General features: G+C 40.4%; 1 protein-coding gene and 1 long non-coding RNA gene across 2 annotated transcripts; one reads left to right on the top strand and one right to left on the bottom strand.

The window, feature by feature from the left end:
* Positions 1-3,110: 3,110 nt before the first annotated feature.
* Positions 3,111-3,789, bottom strand: LOC147135146 (uncharacterized). The gene is made up of 3 exons (XR_015089766.1): positions 3,694-3,789; positions 3,566-3,593; positions 3,111-3,457 (listed from the first exon to the last, which is right to left on the bottom strand). It is a non-coding gene; the product is annotated as an uncharacterized LOC147135146 (long non-coding RNA).
* Positions 3,790-14,238: 10,449 nt separating this feature from the next.
* ier5l (immediate early response 5-like) lies at positions 14,239-16,533 on the top strand. Its single transcript, XM_086054486.1, has one exon. The coding sequence runs from the start codon at positions 14,390-14,392 to the stop codon at positions 15,239-15,241; it is 852 nt and encodes a 283-aa protein (XP_085910612.1). The 5' UTR covers positions 14,239-14,389; the 3' UTR covers positions 15,242-16,533.
* Positions 16,534-22,888: the final 6,355 nt, after the last annotated feature.

Raw genomic sequence — 22,888 nt, forward strand, 5'->3', positions numbered from 1 at the left:
CTACGTTTACATGCAGTCAATATTTGGATTAAAGTCAAAATTCCGATTTCTGAATCATTCTGAATATTCTGTTTATATGAATGAGCAGACAAGAGTTGTTCATAAAGATATTTCAGGATACGAAAGGTAAAAGTATGGGCTGCTACTCGCAGCTCCAGAGTTTCCTGAATGCAACATACTCATAGCCGCTCTGTCATTGGCTATTACCTAGCATCTTCCTGGCATCCCATTGGCTAAGAGGGACCTCTACTGTATGAGTCTATGTGTATAGAAAGACAGGTAGATAGATATATATGTGATAGACAGAGCTGGACACTTGACCCTTTTTTGCTGGTCCGGCCGCGACCCTTCACCCTTGACCTGGGTACCCTTCCGGCCGCGACCCTCCGGCCATATTCATAAACATTGTCTGCCCCCGCCCCGTTCCGCCCCCGACCCCCCAAAAAGCGTCCGTGATTGAGTCGCTGCGGGAGAGATGCTAACGGCAGAGGCTTTTTAAAGATCATTAGCTGACTAATTTACAATTCGAACCCGCTGTTGACACGCTTCAGATGCGCCAGTAGTACTTTAATACTTACCCAACTGCGTGTGCTTACTTGCATTGCGAGCCCCAGGGTTGGATTTGTCGTATTGTATGTATAATTATTTGGGTCCAACAGACGGCCAGAAGTCGCAGTCAACATGTTACTTATTTTCCATACTTCCCCTCCTTCACACTTCCCGGCCTTCAAGATAAAAGCATACCAGCAAACCACTATACACAGCAAGTTTGCTACGCCGTATTTCCGGAAGAAGGGAAGACGAGACAGAAGAAGTGCATGAACTCCACCTTGATGCGCCGGCGTCATCCTTGAGTACTGCGCGCAGCTTGACTATACTTGTGGACACAAATTGTTTTGAAACAGTTAGGTTCCAAGTCGGGGGGCATCGCTTCAAAAAGACAGCGACAACAATGGAGCCTGCAACAACCATAAAGGGACCGAGATGACTAGACGATGCATTTAATTTTATTGCGAAAACAATCTGGAAGGTGGCGGCTAAGGGGAACGTGGGTGAGTAGCTTCTCTTTACACACACATACGTGACATAACACCCACGCCGCTGCCAAACTAGTTTGCTTTGCAGCAGCAACAAGCTGCATGGTGCATCCTCTCCTCTGTGGAAAACTGTATGTCATCGCAACATGTGACATAATGGACTGATCAGAGCAGCAACATTTCCTGATGTGCATGGCATGTGTCGCAGTCCTGTCACCAACAGCACAATGCGTCGGTCATGTGAATCAATGCGGCAGTTGTCGCTCTCGCCGTTGCGGGAGTAGAAAGAAGCCTACAAAGAAGCCTTTCAGTAGGCTAAGATGAAATTTGGCACGTCACACGCATGAGGGCCGGTTAGTGCAAATGTATCTGACTGCAGATGGCAGACCACGGTACGGAACTCCCCCTACGCCCCCGGTACGGAACGCCCCCTTGACAAAACGCCCCTCCGGGAACGTCACGTGACGACCCTTGCCTGCCCAGTCACGACACACCCCCATCCTCGCTACAGGAAGTCTCAAAGGACAAAAGGTTTATGGCAAATGCCACATGTGTACTAAATGCTGCATGTATGATCAACCCAAGAAAAACATTTTAATCTGTTTTAAATACTGTATTTATAAAAGCAAATAATCATATACAAAACTACATTATATTTTGCATGACGTTATTCCACTGTTTTTATTCCTTATGCAGGCTTACTATATTTGTCAGCCCCCACCCCCGCCCCAAAAATGGGCATCCAGCCAGGCCAGAGGGTCTAGATAGATAGATATGCAGCGTCCTCGTCATTCGCCTCTCGGGCCATGAGGTGTTCCGATAGTTTTACGTGAAAAGAAAAGAAAAAAGGAGAAAATCTTCTTTTTTTGTCCATACAAACAAAGCAAGAGGTAATAGAAAAGTATGAAAAAGGGATGCGTTTGGCCACGTTATTAAATAAGTTCTTTACAAAACGCCAGGCAAAAAACACTTCTGAGAGAGAACATGAACCAAAGACAGCAAAAAGCAATGAGGACAGCAATAAAAACTTAAATGAACATCATTTTTATTCTTTACTCTATTCTTTGTTTTTTACATTATGCACAACTCTCATTTATTGTGAAATTATGTAATTGTAACATGTATTTGTTACATGTTTTGATGCATTTTTATGCTTTGTAAAACATTTATGTCTGAATTTTGGGGAGCTTGCAACAGATTAGGGCATTTACATGGAAAACGCGTCCCTACCTAGAACATTTTCTACTTAAGAAATTTCTTCCAGAACCAATTAATTTCATAAGTAGAGGTACCACTGTATCCCAAACACATGGAAAAATATATTCAAAGATTTTTTTTTAATCTGTTGAGTTGTAAAGTTTACAAGCCAAAATAATGTTGAAACTTGTGATTCATATCTTATCATATTTATTTAAAAAAACTGGCATTTGAACACCTTAATTTTTCACTTGTTCATTACTGTTGCCGTAGAATGATCTCTGTAAATGATTACTGTATTAAATTTCAAATTTTGCTTATAGGAAAATTTTGGACAAATATTAATAAAAGTGGTCGGCTGGTTAGCACATCCGCCTCACAGTTCAGAGGTCGTGGGTTCGATCCCGGATCCGGCCTCCCTGTGTGGAGTTTGCATGTTCTCCCCGTGCCTGTGTGGGTTTTCTCAGGGTACTCCGGTTTCCTCCCACATTCCAAAAACATGCATGGTAGGTTGATTGGACTCTCTAAATTGCCCCAGGTGTGACTGTGAGTGCGGATGTTTGTTTGTCTCTGTGTGCCCTGCGATTGGCTGGCAACCAATTCAGGGTGTCTCCTGCCTACTGCCCAAAGACAGCTGGGATAGGCTTCAGCACACCCCGCGACCCTTGTGAGGATAAGCGGTATCGATAATGTATGTATGTATGTATGTATGTATGTATGTATGTATGTATGTATGTATGTATGTATTAATAAAAGTTGTTTCATAAGTCTGTGTCCCTTTATGTTACCTCATATCTCAATGACTGCTGAAGATAAGAAACCCCAACTTATACAGTATTTCTCAAAAGCTATTTTTGAAAAATTTGAACACAAAAATTCAAGAAATTAATGTTTTATTCGAATTTTCAGAAATGTTTAAAATGCGAGCCCTTGGTTACATGGCACACATCAAAACAGTATTCCATTTCTTGCCAAACGTGAACAAGCAAATCATAATTGATAGTTGACAAGGTCTTAGTTATCCGAGTCTTCACTTTCAGGGGGATGTCGAGTCCCTGATAGTGTAGTGGTACACACGCCTGGGTTGTGTGCGCAGCGTGGGATCGATTCCCGCTCAGTGACAGTGTCTATGTGTGCCCTGCGACTGGCTGGCGACCAGTTCGGGGTGTAGTCTGCCTTCGCCCATTGACGGCTGGGATAGGCTCCAGCAACTCCCCGCGACCCTGTATAGGATAAGCGGTTTGGAAGATGACATGATGACACTTTCAGGGGCTCCACTGGAAGGTGTTTTGAACTGCTGCGTTGAACACGTGTGCACGATTCATTCTTACCAAAGTCAAAGACACAAAAGGCCTTCTCCTTTTCAGCGAATGGCATTATTAGTAAAAAGTAATGAAATCAGTGCAAACCACATATTACGCAAAAAATAATGATTGTGAAGAAAACTTGAAGACTTCACCTTTCAAGCAAAACGGGTTTCATCTTGCTCCCCCACAGGTAAGATGTTCACTGACAAGGAGGGAGAGTCGTTGGTGGAGGCATTGTTGTCGTCGGCTTTTTCAGGCTTAGTATGATCAGATCAGAGACTTAGTCCCTTATACCACTGAGTCGCAGTTGTGGGCATTTGTGTAGGCGGGGTTCTTGGAAAGTAGGGTGTGGCTTTTCAGGAGGCGCTGGCTTTTATTGTCTGAGAGGTCTATCCGTGGGTGTGGCTAGTCAAATTTCAGCACTTTTTTCACACCCACAACGTCACACCAAAAGCGACTGCTATGAAATAGGGCGGTGATTTTCTTTCAGTACACGCCCATCTTCTCAACCATTTGCGCCATTGGTAGGTGAAGGATCTGGATAAACAATCACTGTTGAAAGATTCCAGTATAAAATCCAGATCATTCTGGCGTATACATTCCCCCTCCCCCCTCTCTAGACCCACGCAGAGTTGTATCTTCACCTTAAAGAACCGGCGTCCACATGGCGAGGTCGTCGATATCCAGATGAAGTTTAAATTTTGCCAGGTTTCACACGGTCGCCTTTATTCCTGTGTGACCCCGGGCACCAGATGGTTTAATACCCCCCAGTAATTCGAATTCAGAGTTCCTAAACGAGAAGGTATTTTCACTCTGTCTTTTATTTCTTCTTTCTTATACAGGCACAGCTGACCCATCTCATACAGGAATTTGAAGCCCCACGTTTCAGAGGAAGTCAAAAGCCAATTCTGCTCCAAAACCTCGGTCAAAGGGTGCTGAACACGACGCAAAAACATCTGATTCTTGCACGGTTCATCCGGGATTGGACCGGGTCCTGATCGGCCCACGTGAACAGTAATGCTCCTCTCGTTGATCATAATGTTCATACCCGCTTTTCTTCCCCTCACCAAGATATGACCAAATATCACTACACAATATCACTAGAATTCGCCGTCCCAATCAGACCTCTCCCCCCCGATCACGTAATTTCTCTAATGATCTATTATTATTTGTTTTAGGGGGCATGTACCTTAGGTGCAAACTCTTTCGAGCAACAACTCTAAGTCATTATTAATCTATTTTGACGTTTATAAGGCCATGAACCTGTGTCAACACCAGCAGCAAGTCGTAAAAATGCCATAAGGGTCTTAAATCCTCGTTAATTGTGACCATTGACCTTACTTGGAACATGAAACCTTGTCAACAACAGCTGCAAGTCATCAATATGCCGTTAAGGGTCATGAATCATCGCTAATTAGTAACCTTTGACCTTCAATCAAAGTTATAAAAATGCCATTGAGGGTCATAAACCATTATTAATGAGTAACCTTTGACCTCAATTGGGGTGTAAACACCAGCTGCAAGTTGTTAAAATGCTATGAAAGGTCATAAATCACCGTTAATTAGTGACCTTTGACCCTAACTGTTGCATAAACCCCAGCTGCAAGTCTTTAAAATGTCATTAAGGGTCATAAATCATCGTTATTTACTGACCTTTTGACAGCTGATGACATCATTAAGGGTCCTAAATCACCATTAATTACTGACCTTTTGACAGCTGATGACATCATTAGGGGTCATAAAGCATTGTGAATTAATGAAACTTTGACAGCGGATGACATCATTAGGGGTCATAAATCATTGTGAATTAATGAAATTTTGACAGCTGATGACATCATTAAGGGTCATCCATCAAATTTTGACAGCTGCTGCCTTGTAAAATCCTCCTTATAGTAAAAATAAAACGAGCACAGTGCTTTTAAAAGCAGTGTTTTCATTTCGAAAACATCTCTCAGCACGTTGCCACAGAGAGTAATGAGGGTTCGTCTGTGTGTCTGTGTATGTGCTCGATTGTGGGCGGTACAAGCTAGCAATTGCAAGAGCAGCGTGTCAGAAAGTGCAATGAGTCCTTCAACATTCTTGTTGGATGGTATAGGCAAGAGAAAGAAGAAAGCACTTCTTCCTTCCAGTTGGCAGTTCATGCTAGGAACGGGCATTATGAAGTTAGCGGTTTTAGATTTTTTTTTTTCCTACATGACTCCTAATTTTATTTAACAGTGCTATTTACTTTAAGTCATTTCAAGCTGTAGTGGTTCTTAAAAGGGGTCCGCAGAGCTGTAGTTTGGTTATGTGCTAAATAATTTGCAACTAAAGGTGGAGTTTGCAGTTTTCCAGGTTTTAGCAAGATTTCAATGTAGCCTCACTTCATTCTTTATTATTCATTATTTATTAGCCCAAATAACCTGCACAAATGTTTCAGACTACTGTTATCAATTTCAGCTTCATCTGTCTTCTCATTTTCTGCAAATGCACACGCTTAATCCACTCTCTCTTTGCATTACCTTCGGGACATACCTGAATGTGTATCTTTAAATTTTGTCGTTAGCCTTGGTTGTTGACAGGAGCTGCACAGTAAACACTCCAGTGTACAGTATATGTGTTTTGTATACAAACCACAGTGCAAGTGGAAGTGAGGCAGGTGCACGGAGGAATAAAGTGCAGTAATTGGGCGTAGATTAATGGAATACTTGAAATTCTGAAATCAATAAGACATAAAGAAAGGGTGATAAAAAAGAGGTGTGCTAGTTGTGGCAATAGCAAACCAAGAATGGCAATTGGGCCTTAATAAGGAGGGAAAGATGGGAGATGAAAGTAGAAATCAACCTGTGCTTTGCTGACACCTGCAAATGCCCCCCAATACTGAGACACATAAGAGAGATAAACATGCTTAGGAAGAGACAGAGGGCTGAAAATAAGAGCGGGGGAGTGGTGAACAATTGAGCAGTGAGGCTGAAACGATGAGGGGAGAACATAAATGGAAGAGATGGGTGAGGGGGAGAGGAGAGCAGTGCAGCTGCAACAAGACTGAAAATAGAAAAAGACCATGGATGTACTGTAGGAAGAGAAGGAAAACTGTCATGTAAGAATATGATTGCAAAAGATGTTGGAATACAGACTTATCATGAAGGTTTACCTGTAAATATTTTTAAGAAGACTACAAAATGTGATGTTTCCATTCCAACTCTGTGACTTTGTGAATGGTTGTGTGTCTCTAATGTACACTGTAGTATGCCTTTCACCAAATACTGTATCAGCTGGGAGAGGGTTCCTGTGACACACAGCGGCATGAATGGTACAGAAAACAGGTGGATGGATGTTAACATATCTACATTAAGTGGAAGGATGTTACAGGTACAAATAACATAAGGCTCATTGCTTGGAGTGTTGCCTAAGCAACATTTGCCTTATTTTGCTACTACAACCACTTGACAAAATAAAATTGAGTAAATTCAACCATCATTTTTTCAGTGTATAAAACAAGCAGAGAGACACATATGCTGTTCACTGAGACATCTCATCTCCTCTTTAGCTCAGCAGTTTACATGTGTTGCCACACTCTTTGTGTCCAGTCCGTTGCTTAAAAGGTTATAGCACTGCAGCATAGATTCCATTTAGCATTAGCATAAAGCTAGTGGACTGAAAGGCTAAGGATGTTTTAAATACAGGAAATGTAATTCTATTTTATTGATGTTCTGTCTGACAGAACTTTAACTGGAAGAGGAGATAACTAGCTTGAAACCAATTCCTACAAGTACTGTTCCATAACAGTATGAAACAGCTGCTTGTTAAGTGAGTAGAGTCACTGCCACCATACAGTGCTCGTATCTAAACTGCGTGCTTGAAAGTAAAAACAAAGAACTGGTTCAATGTTAACACGTGTATCAAAAGTTGAGTCATTTGTATCTCAAGGCATCACTAAATCGATAATAATGACATTTTATAGATATAAAGGTAAACATTTTTTAATTTTCTTGATTGGGTTTACACAAAATAATTTAAAATAATAGAGCTTGGAATCACACCCAAAATCCTGATTTGCTATTGGTGTTGATGTCGGTGAATGAGTTCTGATTATATTTGTATCTTTTGCATTGTTCACCAAAAAACACGACTTAGGCCAACAAATAAAAATTCCAATTTGATCAAAATGGGAAGTGCCCAAAGTGCTTTTCAAAGCATCACATTTACTTATTTGAAAATGTAGCTAGGGAACTCCTGAAACATCTAAAGTTTTCCTTTTGAGTTTAAAATGTCTTACTTTAACCATGAGCCCACATTGCATTGTAGCCAAAGATAGAATCTGGGTCACTTATTGCGCCGATTGGTGCTGTACATAATAGCTAACCCTCATTCTTGCGGGCAGGCTACATCCTATATTCAAGCTAGCTAACCAGCTGGGGAGACAGTCTTTCCTGGGTTGAAGTTGTCAATTCATTTGTTGCTCTGCGTGATGGAGTGAGTGAGTGGCTGGCAGCAAATTAACGACAGAGGTGTTGATACAATGTCGAGATGGGGTTCAATGACCATATATGTAACTGATCACATACGCACTCATCCACTTCCGGGAGTATCACTCAAAGGAGCCCACCTGCCTCCACATGACGCATGCATGGGCATTTCCTTCATACCTACATCACACGTATTGAGCTCCACATTCAAGTGACAACACTCTCAAAAATATTATAAGATTCTTTCTGATCCGAGTCCAAGAATTATGATTTAATGTTCACTTTTCCACGCCAACTGAAATCCCCATTCGAATTACTACCAATTCGAGCACAGCCCTTATAAATATTCCATGCTGGAAGCAGAGTCTGAGATCTCAGAGGTGGGATCCACTATTTCTGGGACTAATTCACTGAGTTAGTTCAAAACACTCCTTGGCAGGGCCCCTGGCTGGATGAGATCTACCCGGAGTTCCTCAAGGCTCTGGATGTTGTGTGACTGTCTTAGTTAACGCCTTCAGCAACATCCCAGTGTTCCCAGAACTGTGCCTCAGAATTAGCAGACTGAGCTGGTGGTCGAGTTTTATAAGAAGGGTTTCAGATAAGTGTTTCAGATCTATTTTGAGGTAGAAAGTCTTGTGTAAACGTCCGTTTAAATAATGGTATCTAGCGGGTGTTTAGGGGAGATGCACACCCTCTGCACTCCAAACACACACACACACACATGCACATGCATGCGTGCACACGCATTCACACATGCACACACACGCGCACCCACACACACCCACAATGGCCCCTCCCTAGCAGATAGCCTACTAGTACAACCTAGCAGAATGAAGAAAACGGCACAATGTGAGGTTGGAACCAGACACTCTGAGACGATAAGGTCCAGGGTGCAATATTACTGGTAAATCCACACCCACATGTAGGCCTGGAATTTGTACAGTGTTTGGCGCTAAGGCTTATGATAAGCACAAACAGCGAATCATTTCCTTGTCCTCACCTTCTTTCAGCAGAACTCCCCTGATTCCTCCGTGAGAAGCATCGGTCTGTACAGTAAATGGAATGGTAGATGGAAGTTTGGACTTTGGAGAACAAGCTCATGACACAGAGCTTCCTTGAGATCCTGGAATGCCCTCTCCTGCTCCTTCTCCCACGTCCACTTAATCTTGCTGGCACAAGTAAGGTCCGAAAGGGATGCTGCACGGGAGGTCCCTCATGAACTGCCTGTACCAACCCACCAGGCCCATTTCACTGACTCAACCCATTTCCCAGGATATGGCCCAAGTGCTGTAATTCTCGCCTGGCCAGAGAATACTTTTTTGGGTTTATCGTTAGGTCAGCTTGCTTGATCCGGTCAAGAACAATTTTCAAATGGCTCAGATGTTCCTGCCATGAGTGGCTGTAAATGATAACATTGGCAAGGTCGACTCCGGAAAATGACTCCATACCTTACAAAACCTGATTCATCAGCCTTGGAAATATGGCAGGAGCGCCATAGAGTCTATATATATATATATATATATATTTATATATATATATATATATATATATATATATATATATATATATATATATATATATATATATATATATATATATATATATATATATATGTATATGGAAGTACTGTATGTATGAATGTATAGTGCGTGAGCTTGTCTTTGCGCAAAACAAAAGCATATTACCGTGACGTGCGTATGTATGTGTTGATGGCCAAATTTTGGTGCAATACATAAAAACGAGCTGCTAATCACACTGTGGCTTTGTCAGCCACTTTTTGAGGTCAAGCCAAGCTGAGTCTGGTCTGTGCTGCTCTGTGTTGACGTAAATGCATAGTAACGTTGTTTAGGCACTTGAAAATGAAAGCATCCTACCAGAGTTTTTCTGTGATGGGCGAACTTGTTTCAAACTATTCGTAACTTGTTTTTATCAAGACATTGTTTTAATAAGTGTTAAAGAAATCGCAACTACTGTGCTAATTTTTTTTTTTAAACTCCACCATTAGAAATCACGTGATGTTTACATTGATCTGCATGTGTCACATCACTGTAAAACAGCTGTTCTGATTAAAGTAGTTGAGCATGTAAACAGCAGATCAGAATAAATCACATGACATGAAAGCAAAGTGTCAGGCGGAATAATTTCAATAACAAAAAAGTCTCCATGCAAACCCGGCTCAGCGCAGTTGTGAGTTATAATTTATAATTTAAACCTCTTTTTCCTGCTTTTGAAATCAGTTAAAACTTACTATCAGGCAGATTTAAGTTGGTTTACTTATATTTACCACAACTGATTTTTAATTTGAATATTTTTCACCATGCGTCAGTGATTAAGGCGCAGCAGTGACAATTACTTCCAACACAAAGGGAGCCACTGATCTACTTCGGAAGTCAACACATTTGTGGGTCAGCAAGCTGGAGCCCAGCAAGTCACGTTCATACCTTCTGGGAAATTTCTTCAAAGAAGAAAACCTACACCAGAACTGGGAGAACATGCAAACGCCAAACAGAAATGCATGGAGGAATCAACTGAAAGTATATCCACATATGGCATCATTGTAACTGAATGTGTTGATGTGTCCATGTCCCAATTTGCAAAGTTTGTACAAAGCACTGCACAACAATGTCATTCGCACGAAAACGACATAAGTCTCTACAGGGTGGTCCTTCACGTTTAAAGATAGCAAACATAGGCGATGCTCAGTTGCCATGGCAACAAAAGAGGTGCAGTTCTATTAATTTGCTAGTGACTGTAACTGAAATGATTTTAAATGTTAAATATGTTATTTTATGAGACAATATTACACATTTTAACTTTAATGCTCGATGCTTGTTTCTCACTGTCTGATATCTATGGGCATATGGGCACAGGTGTCAAACTCTGGTCCTCAGGGGCCGCTGCCTTGCATGTTTTAGATGTTTCCCTCCTCCAACACACCTGATTCATATGATCACAATCATTATCAGGATCCCACAGACCTTGCTGATGAGCTGATTATTTGAATCAGGTTTGTTAAAGGAGGGAAACATCTAAAAGGATAGCGGCCCTCGAGGACCGGAGTTCGACACCCGTGTTTTAGAGTCTCAAGTGATCATTCCGTGACGATGCACATCGGCTTCTTCATCCTCACAGGCTTCCATCTCGTGAGGGGAAATCTTCATGAAAATGAAGAAAAGCCATCATAGCGGTAACAGATTCATCTTAGCAGAAAGCAACCTCCTCTGGAAGACAAATGAGTCGCCCTCTGCATCAAACCTTCATCATCCAGTGAAAACATGACAATCAGGTGTCTCGCAGTCAAAGTTGCTCACAGAGCTGCCACACTCCCCTGCCTTCATCCTGTATGAAAATAAATGTTTGGGCGGGCTCTGCAGGGTATGAAGTCACTTTCTCCTCAAGGGGAGAATTTAGGAACAGTCACAAATTACTAATCAGACTGCAGAAAACTAGGGCTGTACTGGCCTCTACAGGTTCAACACAGGTTATTGCACTCATTTGGCAAGCATTTCAACCTATGATTGATCTGTAGAGGCCACTGCAATGCTGCTTTCAGGCTCTGTGCCACTGAGTGGATTGCTCAGTCAGTGTGGGCTCTCTTCCGCACTACAATTTTTTTTTTTTTCTGCTTTGACGTTTATTAGTATATAGTATCCCATTGACAAATACAGATCTGTGTTGTTTGGTTAAATGATTGCACTGCTGATACCTTTCAATCAGCCAAATCTGTGTATTGATATGAAAAGTCATAAACATAGGTAACTTGTAAGGGTGGAAAGTCATTTCATTTTTCAATGTTGTCCTTGAGTCAACTATATACTTTCATTGTATGGCAAATGTATTGTATTTCAGAAGAATACAAATGATAGAAAATAACAAGACAGGGGGATTTTTATGGCGCTAGTATGAATGTCTGGCATGCATGTTAGAATGCCTTGGTGCTGTTCAATCATGTGTGGTTATTGTGAAGTGATGACAGTGGGGGTCAACACACTGTAAAATAAAATAAAAAAAATAACACTCACTTCCCATATAGCTATTAATACACAAATGTCACAGATGCTGTAAAACATTACTAACACTTGTAGTCATGTTTTCCACCTGATATGTAGACATTCAACGTTCATGAATTTTCAGCAAATAAAATATACATTGTGTTTCAAAGAAGGTCATTAAGATGATGACATAATCCCGGTAGCCTCTATCGTTTCAATAATATGCCTGAACTCAAATTTCTCAGAATCAAGCACAAAAGAAAGGAACTCTTGACTGGAACTCTGCAGTATTTTCTCCTCCCCCCAAGCCACCATCTAGTGGCCATATGGGGCATTCACGTGCTTCGTGTCCGCAATAGTGTGGCCTTAGTGTACAAGTGTATGCACTCTACAGCCATGTTCTTGGGAAGAACGCATATTGATGGGAATTTTTCCTCCAAGGCACTTCAATAATTTAAATAAGTAAAAAAATTGTATCAGTTGTTTTGTGCTGTTCAATTCGAGCTCTGCGATTTGCTGGCAACCAGTCCAGGGTTTACCGCACCTCTTGCTTCAAGTCAGCTTGGATAGCTTCTGCTCGCCCTGATGAGGATAAGCAGTTTAGAAAAGCAATGGAGGAGAAGTCTTTGGGTGAGAGCTATACACCCTGGACTGGCCGCTGGCCATTTGCAGGAGTCACAATTTAATGTCAGCTAAAGTTTTGATGAGGTATGAACAACAATGGCAAACTGGTGTAGAACTGCACTGCTAATTAAAGTGGAAGTCAACCCCCATTTTTTTTTCAAGAGTATGTTCTATGCAGTTGAAACAAGGCATTCTGATTAATATTGCATTTGTGGAATATGAGTTAAGCAGCAAAATCCACCTTTTTTAGCCATCTCCGGGGGCGGCCATTTTGTCATTTTCAGTCGACAGAAGTGCCAAAATGGCTGCCCCCTGAGATGGCTAAAAACGGGTGGATTTTGCTGCTTAACTCATATTCCACAAGCTTAATCAGAATGCCTTGTTTCAACTAGTGTGTCTGCATAGAACATATTCTTTAAAAAAAAGTTTGGGTTGACTTCCACTTTAAAGGTGGGTTACAAATAAAGTGATTACATTTTTTAAAGTTGATCTCAATCGCATTTTTCTACTTCTACTATTCTCTTTGAAGTGATGTAAAATCATCAAACAGAAAGTATATTTCAATTCAAAGACTGTTCTAATAGCTTCCTTTGAACCTTGAATATAATTTTTCTCTTGGAAAATACAACTGTTGAGCAAAACAGTCAAAACTGACTCAGCTATTTCTTATATTCTTATCATAGAAACAATTCTCAAAACTACTCTCTTACAGGTTTTAGTTTAGCACCACACTCCAGCAGCGTTGATTTGCGTGGACCCGTGGAGGTAACTTGAGTAGGGTACTTTGCTCTGAGAGGAGATGCCAAAGACGTAAAACTATTTGAATTTGGCTTTACAAAGTGCGCAAATTGCTTTTGATTTCTCCAACAAGTGTCGAACAAGTAAATTGAAAGTAAAGCCACCTACAGTATGTAGTCCGTGTTTGTCTATCTTCGCACCAGTTTGATTGCCCATGTGGGCAGGGGTTAGAGGTCGCCACAGTACGTGAATAAAACACTGTTAGGTGAATACATTATTTAAAGGCTTCAAATAATTAAAAATAATCTGCAAAGTTAATGGTTTAATTTTGACTGCCCTAATATAGATAGATAGATAGATAGATAGATAGATAGATAGATAGATAGATAGATAGATAGATAGATAGATAGATAGATAGATAGATAGATAGATAGATAGACAGATAGACAGATAGATAAACATTTTGTACATACACGCAAGCAATATTCATCATCGTCAAGTAAATGTTGCCAGATTTTGCTTACCCCTTTGGTGATAACAAATACAGTACAACTTAAATAATTATCTGCTAGGTTGACACTAATTTGTGTCGGCAGCGGTCTTAGTTGGATTTATTACAACATGTCTACCCGGAACAGCCGGTTCATACATATCCAACGACGAGGAAGTGACTGCTTCTTGGAAGTTTCAGTTATGGGGCCGCTGAAATGAGGACATTCCTGTTAGACAGCCTGCGTGGAATTTGAATGGTACAGAGGAACCGCCAGAAGCTGATTGGTCGGGAGCGACATAGTTCCAGCGTTGAGTCATGTCACTCAACCAACTCTATGCCCTGGATTGGCTCACCATGCTGGGGGCGGGACATGTTCCTGGCTATATATATATATTGTGGTTTCACAGCATCTGCAAATGATTGCTAGCTTGCGCTCAGAGGAGGGTCCTCGTTTCAAATGTTTCTTCACAGAGCTGACTTGAACCTTTCTCCTCAGTCGAAAAGAACCTTCCCGAGATAGTTGGAAGTCGGAGTTCGCTGAAGGAACATAATTATGATCAACACCATGGAATGCGACGTTGACGCGCAGAGCTTGATCTCCATTTCCCTCATGAAGATCCACAACTCCAGGACTCAGAGAGGCGGCATCAAGCTGCACAAAAACCTGCTGGTCTCCTATGTGCTGAGAAACGCCAGGCAGCTTTACATCAAGGAGAAATACGCGGAGATTTACAGGATGCAGCAGTACGAGGAGGTGATGACGGTTTGCAACGAGATCCAGGAACTGAACCCGTTGGATCTGGACGCGGAGGACGCCGAGAACGAGGAGCAGACGCGAGCTGCTTGCTGCGATGAAGAAGCGACTATCCACGGCCGCCCAGCGAGCGCGCTCTCCGGCTGCGCCTCTCCGGGGGACGCCTGCAAAGAACCGGAGCCTTCTTACTACAGAAGCTGCTGCATGGAGGTCTCCAACGTGTCACATTGTGAGCAATTCCCCATCAACAACAACGCATACTGCAACAAAACCACCGTGTTGGACTTGGACACGCATGTCGTGACAACGGTGGAAAACGGCTACCTCCACCAGGACTGCTGCTGCGACGCGCTCCAAGCCGGCCAGGGCGCGCAGTCCCCCGGCAAGAAACGAAAGGTTGACTTTGGATGCTGCTTGTGCGACGTTGACGAGGTGCCCGATTTTCCCCTCTCGCGTAAACGGGCAAAACGCGAAGAGTACACGTACTGTAATCCGGACTACACGGACACTTCCAACATCTCCAACCTGATCTCCATCTTCGGCTCGGGGTTCACAGGGCTGCTGAGCAGGCAGGCAGACTTGGAGCAGATCTGTAGCAAACAGGCATTGGCCAGTCTGGGCGCGTGGACTCGAACTATTGTGGCATTTTGAATCAAAAACTTTATTTACGGGAGATCGGGCTCAACTGTATCATGTTCCCCACACATCACAGATGGGGAAATACTGCTAATGCTTATTTATTTGACAACATTGAAAGGTCCCAAATGTGAGTAGAGTGATGTTCCCTAAGGAACAAACAAAACAAAAAAAATATGCAGAGTGGTTCTACAAATGTTCTGTAGATGGAGACATTTTAAAAGGACAGGCTTTCGTGAATGTTCACTGACATCATTATGATGAAAAGTTATCTGGAACCTTCAACAGGTAAATCAGCAGGAAACCATAAATGTTCTTCTGAAGGTTGTAGAACTTAATACAACCACACGATAAAATACCGTGTCGGCCAAGTAGTGTTCCATATATTGTTATGAGTCAGTGGCATCGGATGTGCTTCTTGCAATACATGATGTATGCACCCACAGAACATTCTGTGCCTGATCCAAATGTAGATCCATCTGAGCTACAGATAACATGTATTAAGTTAACAACCACCACTCATAGCCATGTACTACAAGACATTTGTATCCTCAGTGTATTGAATATGAAGGGAAGAAGAATTATACCTCATTTTCATCATTGGTGTATACGGAATGACATCACTCGCACTTTTCTGGTCGCCGGTATTTGAGCTCAATTTCCCCTACAAGGTCAGAGTGGAAAGGACTTTATTTTTGCAGGAAAGACATATTTAAACACTGAGAAATGTATGAATATAGAAGTCGTGTCATATACAGTATCACATGCAGGCGTTCATGTCTTCACATTGGGAGATACACGCACGTGGACGAGTCTGATGGTGGATTGACTTCTGTTGCCTTAAAAACAAATGCACACTATTGCTAGCTATTGTCAAAAATGGCAAGCTTAATGAAAGTGACTGAATGTCTGCTGTTCTCTCTTTTGCTCGCATTTTTTTTTTTTTTAAATGGACCTCGCACATTCTGAGCAATTTAGTCATCAGATGGAACATCACACTCTAAACTCTTCCTGAGGTGCATTGACTGTGATCCAGGCCAACAATCGAATCCTGATAGGAAACAGTTACACTGGGAGGTTGACATACAGTATATCTTTATTAATCCCATTATTTGAAACATTCAAGGTCAAACATGATTCCAAATTGTCTTGGTTTTGTGAGTTTTACTCTGTTTTGTAAAAGAATAATGTTAGACCTTTTGTTTTAAAAAAGGTAAATTTTATTTAGCCATAACCTGAAAACCATGCATTAGCTTTATGAGCACCATGTGTACCAAAATAAAGAGAGTATTCTGCCATTCTCTGCATATTTTGTTGTTATTCTTGTATTTTTGTGCTTAAAAATTGTATATTGCCGGGTAAAACTGTTGCAGAAAGTATTTGTAAAAAACGAAAAACCACAACAAAAAAAACTATAATACCAATAATAAAAAAAATAATCTCAGGTGTGATTGTCAGGACTGTTTTGTTACACATACATCATTAGTCTCAAATATTCATAAAACTACCAGTATTTTAACTTCTTTTATTTAAGGTTTATGACTTGTTCAAAGGGATAGCATGTACCAATTTTTCAGAGATTGCATGCTCTTTTAAAAAGAATAATTATTCAATGAATAGATGGATGTAATACACTTTGTGGTTATCAAATACATATATATATATATATATATATATATATATATATATATATATATATATATATATATATATATATATATATATATATATATATATATTATTTAAGAACTTTACAGCAGGGCATAGTCAATCAAGAAAACAAGCTTTTTGTTACTGATTATTATATTCTAAGAAATTACACAACTAAGTTAACAACTACAATGACTTTAAAAGTTTACATTTAAAAACAGATTACAGTGGGTAGGTATCTCAAACAAACTAAAGTGTTAATATCACTACAGTGTAAGGTGCATTTGAGACTTCCCCTTTTCCCCCCAAAATGAAGATATTTCATTGAACTTCATTGAATTAAAGCGGAGGTCAACCCCAAAATGTTCATTACAAGAATATGTGAAGAATAACTTCTATGCATGCCCACTATTTGAAACAAGGCATTCTGATAAATATTGCGTTTGTGGAATAAGAGTTAACCCACCCGTTTTTAGCCATCTCTGCGGGCGGCCATTTTGTCACTTCTGTCGACTGAAAATGACATCACAACTGCTCAGGGATCAGGTAACGACCAATCACGACTCAGCTTCAGAAAATAGGTCAGCCATGATTGGTCGTTACCTGAGCCCTGAGCAACTGGGATGTTATTTTCAGTCGACAGAAGTGACAAAATGGCCGCCCTCGAGATGGCTAAAAACGGGTGGATTTTGCTGCTTAACACATATTCCACAAATGCAATATTAAACAGAATGCCATGTTTAGACTAGTGAAGGCGCATAGTACATACTATTGCAAAGATTTTTGGGGGGTTGACTTCATCTTTAAGTAGATGCTGTTATATTATTGTGAAGTACTTATTGGTCAACCTCCCACAGTTTTTTATTTAAATAACTGAAATACAAGCAGGCAATATACATGCAAACAGCATCATATGAAAGCTTGCTAACAGAGTGAACAATGACAGGGTGGACATTAATTAATGAGAACATGCTGGACCTTCACTAAGCAACATGATTCAGTCAGAAAGTTGACCGTTAAACAAATATTATATATATCAATTTTCTGAAAGCGTTTTTATATCAATTGATTTAATATGACAGTGTGGACATGTTAAGTTTGACAACATCCAACTACTCACAAAATACACAGAAAATTATGAAACAAGTGCAAATATTTTTTTCTGCAACTGCCTACTGTTTTTGTTTGCATTGAAGAAAGACATAATGCAGTCATAATGTCACTGAAAACATCAGATGATTTTTTAAAGGGGCAGTCAACCCATAATGACAGGGAAAGCAGTTCCAGAAGTAGTGTTAAAATGTTCAACACGACTGGACATACGGAATATACAACATCAAAATGGTTCGATCAAATAACATTTTGTCAACAAAAACAAAACATGTTAAAAAAAGATTGGATATCATTAAAACAACCACTTACATACAGTATAGTTAGCAGAGTGGTGCGTGGAACAAGCTAAAATCACATAAATCCAATCATTTACAAAATGGTATAAAATGAAGGTTTTCACAAGACTTCTCATTGTACTGGTATGTGTGTGGATGTTTGGCCACTTATATAATAAGATGCCAGAGTTTCATTATTCCAATACATTTTCATAATGACTGAAATTGTTCTGATGAGGACACCAACGGCACCTTGCAGTGATATTGACACAAAGAAAAAAACTGCAAATACAGCATAAGTGCTAACTAAAAAAGTATAATAATATTTTTTTAAAAGTAATTCAGTTGCTTCAGCCATGGTTTAACATGGGTGTTTTGTGACCTTTAAAAAAAAAGAAAAAAAGTCGTCCTCCACAATGGATTATAAACAGTATGATGTTTTCTTGAGTTAAGATTCTTCCACACTTGGGTCACATGATGATCATCATAAAAGCTGAGGGGGAAAAAGAACACTCAGATGAAGAGATAGGAACAAACATTACAAACATTGTGTGTACAGCTTGGCAACGTCTTTCCTTAAAAAAACTTAACATGGATAAAATAATGAAGTTGTGATATTTAAAACTCACATAATCAACGTGGAAGTAATTTATTGTTTGTATTGTATTATCATTTATTGTTTTCATGTCAAAACACAGTGGATTTTTCACTCTTTCTATTCTAAAAGACTTTTGTCATAATTTGCATTTCCAGACATTTGTCATAATTATGTTTCCATATACAATTGTTAACTTTAGCAGAACATGTAGAAATGCATAAGACATTTCTCTCTTGCAAAATCTTGGAGTCCTGTTATCTCTGCTCTGTGCCACTTGGTGGTGTTCTTTAAAATCAATTAATGCTGATCACGAGGGCTCTGTATGCAGAGAAGAGGCACCTCTGACAGGCCCTCCCTCAGACTCACCCTCCTAATCTACACCTCTCCTCCTCCCTCTTCCTACTCTCATCCTCCTCCCTCCTCTTGGCTGGTTGTTCTGCTTCTCAAATGGGGACGCTGCGTTCTACCACAACACATCACGTCTCCACTATTGCACTTTGCTCCCTCAGCTGTGCAGTGTTTCCCCAGCAAAACAAAATAAGATAAGAATAAGGATAAGAATAAGAATAGGAACATACAGGAAGGAGAAGAATAACAACATCATCAAAAACAACAACAACAACAAGTGAAAGTGGGTCAACATGGAAATGCAGGTGCTCTTGCTTGTAATGATACCTTATACGTGATACGTGATTCATTCATGGAGCTGAGATAAAAGTGAGCAACTAATGCGCCAAAAGTATACTAGAAGCATTTCATAATGTCATCCTCGACCCTGCGCTGATAAATGTGTGGACCGTGTTTTTGGTTTGTGGTGCACAAATACAGCTCCTCCATCTGGTTCGGAGAAGATTGACACCCACATACATGCACACGCACTGACATTGTTAATTTCAGTTTTTTTTTCCAATTTACATTTCTTTATCCCATAATGGTTACTGGCCAAATATTTTGATTATAGATTACTAAGATATGTGCACATTTTCACATTTTATGAATTATTGATATATATATATATATATATATATATATATATATATATATATATATATATATATATATATATATATATATCCTCCGATGACAAAAGAACAATACCAGGTGGCACAGTGACGTGACGGACGTGGATGGGGGGGTGACTAGCGTTGCTTTGAGGGTGTGTGTGTGTGTGTGTGTGTGCGTCTGTGTGTGTGTGCATCTGTGTGCGTGCGTTGGTGTGTGTTGGGTTGTGTGTGGAGCTGGAGGTCCTGGGAGGAGGGGAAGGCAAGAGAACAGGGAGAGTCTGGAGGGGTGGTGTGGGGGTGGGGCATAGCAGGAGGAGCAGAGGAGGGGGGGATGCTTTGTTAGGAGAGGGGGTAGATGTGTTGGGGGTTGCAGAGACCACATGTGACAGCAGAAGGTGGGTGTGTGGAGGGTGGGGGGGTGGGGGGGGGTTCTGGGGAGCTGCATGGAATAGGTGCACTAGGAGGGGGGAGTCAGACTGTGGCAGCAGAGATCGCACAGGTCATCGGTCTGAGATGTGATGCACACCAGAGCCTTTCTAATGAAAATAAAATTGCTCAATCCTAGAGTTGCAGTGGTTAATGGAACTCTGTATGGAAGAGTATAAAAGAAAATAACACACACACAATCTATCCATTAGGCAAATGACAGGAATAGTGATCAATTATGTTTATTTCCAGTCTTGTTGGTGGCAGTGATGGGAATGCCCGAGTAGGTGATAACTGCTAAGTAACTGAAAGGAAAGAAGTTACGTCCGCCATCTAACATGGATCAGAGTCGATCTAACATGTTCTAATGGCTTAGTATGATTGAAAACTGTAACAAGCTACATAGTCCAAAAATAATAATAATAATAATAATAATAATTATATGTATTCATCAATAACAGTGGCAGGAGGTGCATTTGGTACCTGGGCATTTTTAACACCACCGCAATGCATGCCGCAATTACACCACTAACATGCCGCAATTATGTGGCCATTATATTCGCCATAAAACCTGCAAATTATAGTTATAAAATGGTGTTAGAATGACATAGTACAATCAAAAGTAATGGGTCAGTATTAATCCCATGAGTTATGGCTTGATGCATCTTTAAGGAGCAAATGAATGGGACATCTTCACAGACCGCTTCACTTTGCCACATTCAATATGGCTGTGACATCGACATATGATTCATTTATACCAGGGCAATTGGTTGAGGATTTGACCCAGCATGTTGGGTCAAGATTTTCATCTAACAAGGGGTAAAAAATACTCGTAGAAACTGTGAAAAAGTTTAAGTTAGAGCATAAAGATATTTGCTAGGTGTACATAAAAATACTTCTAAGTTTGCTTTATATGGCGACATGGACCAGAAATCATACGAAGTGAGATATGTTTGTTACGTGGTAGGTTTGTTGAAGAGGTTAATCAACATGTCGGACACTAGACTGAATGAACACATATTTCATTGAGACCTATCTAATAAAAAAAAAATTGGAGCATGCAGATGATGAAAAAGTTGTTGATGGTGCTATCAGGTTTATCTCTAGAAATACAGTGAGCTGTAATTAAATAAATGAGAGAACTTTATTTTGAAATAAGATCAATTAAAATACTTTATTTTGAAATGTGTAAGCACAAATGGTGAAATGAAGTGTTGTGAGAAGTGAAGCTGAGAACCTATATTTTGTTGAAAGATCAGTTTGGTCCTGAGCCGTACGTCATATTGAACTTGACCAGAGCTCAGGGATCAGTGTGTGCTTAGTTGACGATTGGTACTCTACTCCTGGAGATAGATGCTTTCATTCCATCCCAGAGAAAGAGCGGATTATGCTGCTTGTGTCATGTCCGCATATATACTGTAGCTGTGTATTTGTTTGCAATGTCAAATGAAGAAAACAGACAATGCCATAATATACAGCTAAATAGTTCAGGGGATCAACCAGAAACAGCAAACAAGGTGCACACTGGCATGTTATTCCACAATTTTTACAAAAAGTGTACTTACACAGGTTTTGTCGAGTCTCCGTGTGCACGACTGCGAAGAACAGGCAGGCACGTGTGCACTTGCAGTGAACATTTCCGGGACAATGAGTGATTTACAGTTGGAGAGGAGTCATGCCACGCGGGTGACATTAAAAAACAACGCCGTGCCGAGTTTTTTTAACAAGCAAGAAGTGGGAGATGAGCTTAACTGCCTGATGGGGTACCTGCTTTGTCTCAACCCTTTACGATTCCTGGCGGGCGCAGGCAGCAACATTGTGTGTCTGCAATGCGAGTGGACTCTAGGCTCATAAATTAAGCCACTGAGACACCGGACCAAAGCAGCACTCTAACCTTCATGCGGGTAAGGTAGGAGGACATATTATTTAAAGCATTGTCCAATGCGTGTGCAGAAAGCAAAGACATGGCAGACATGGTGCTGCTTGCTGAACTTCCTGGTCTTCTCATTCTCCAAAGTGTATTTTGTGCCATCAAAAGACAATCCGGCGCTGCATTTTTCACATAAAAAGTGCAATCTGACTCGGTAACTGTATATCATATATTGGTTGGTAATGATACGGCTTCATTCTTTCAGGATTAATGCTATAGATGCATTCCAATCGGCAAAGCTGTGTGTGAATATTATTGTGCAGTCTCGTCCAACCTTTACACATACGTGACAGTTATCTAGTAACGTGTTTAATGAACAAGGCGGCCAGTTCTATCATTTTAAAAATAGTTTTTAAAGTTATTAAATGAACATGAAAAATAATGACGATACCAAATCAATTACAGACAAAATAATACCTTTTAACTTCTCCAAATGGTGTACGTATGTGAAGTATCCTTTTAAGTTCTTTTTTGTGTCACTAAAACTCAACTAAGCTCATACTGGTGAATAAAAACTAATTTGTTCCAAGAAATGGAATAGCAGTTTATCATGAGTATAGCTGATGTGCTTAAAGTGAAAGTCAACAAAAAACATGTTTTTTTTCAAAAATATGTTCTATGCAAGCCTACTAGTTGAAACACGGCATTCTGATCAATATTGTGTTT

Source organism: Filicampus tigris, chromosome 15 (genome assembly GCF_054856515.1).
Source record: "Filicampus tigris isolate MCC_2025a chromosome 15, RoL_Ftig_1.0, whole genome shotgun sequence".
Classification (NCBI taxonomy): domain Eukaryota; kingdom Metazoa; phylum Chordata; class Actinopteri; order Syngnathiformes; family Syngnathidae; genus Filicampus; species Filicampus tigris.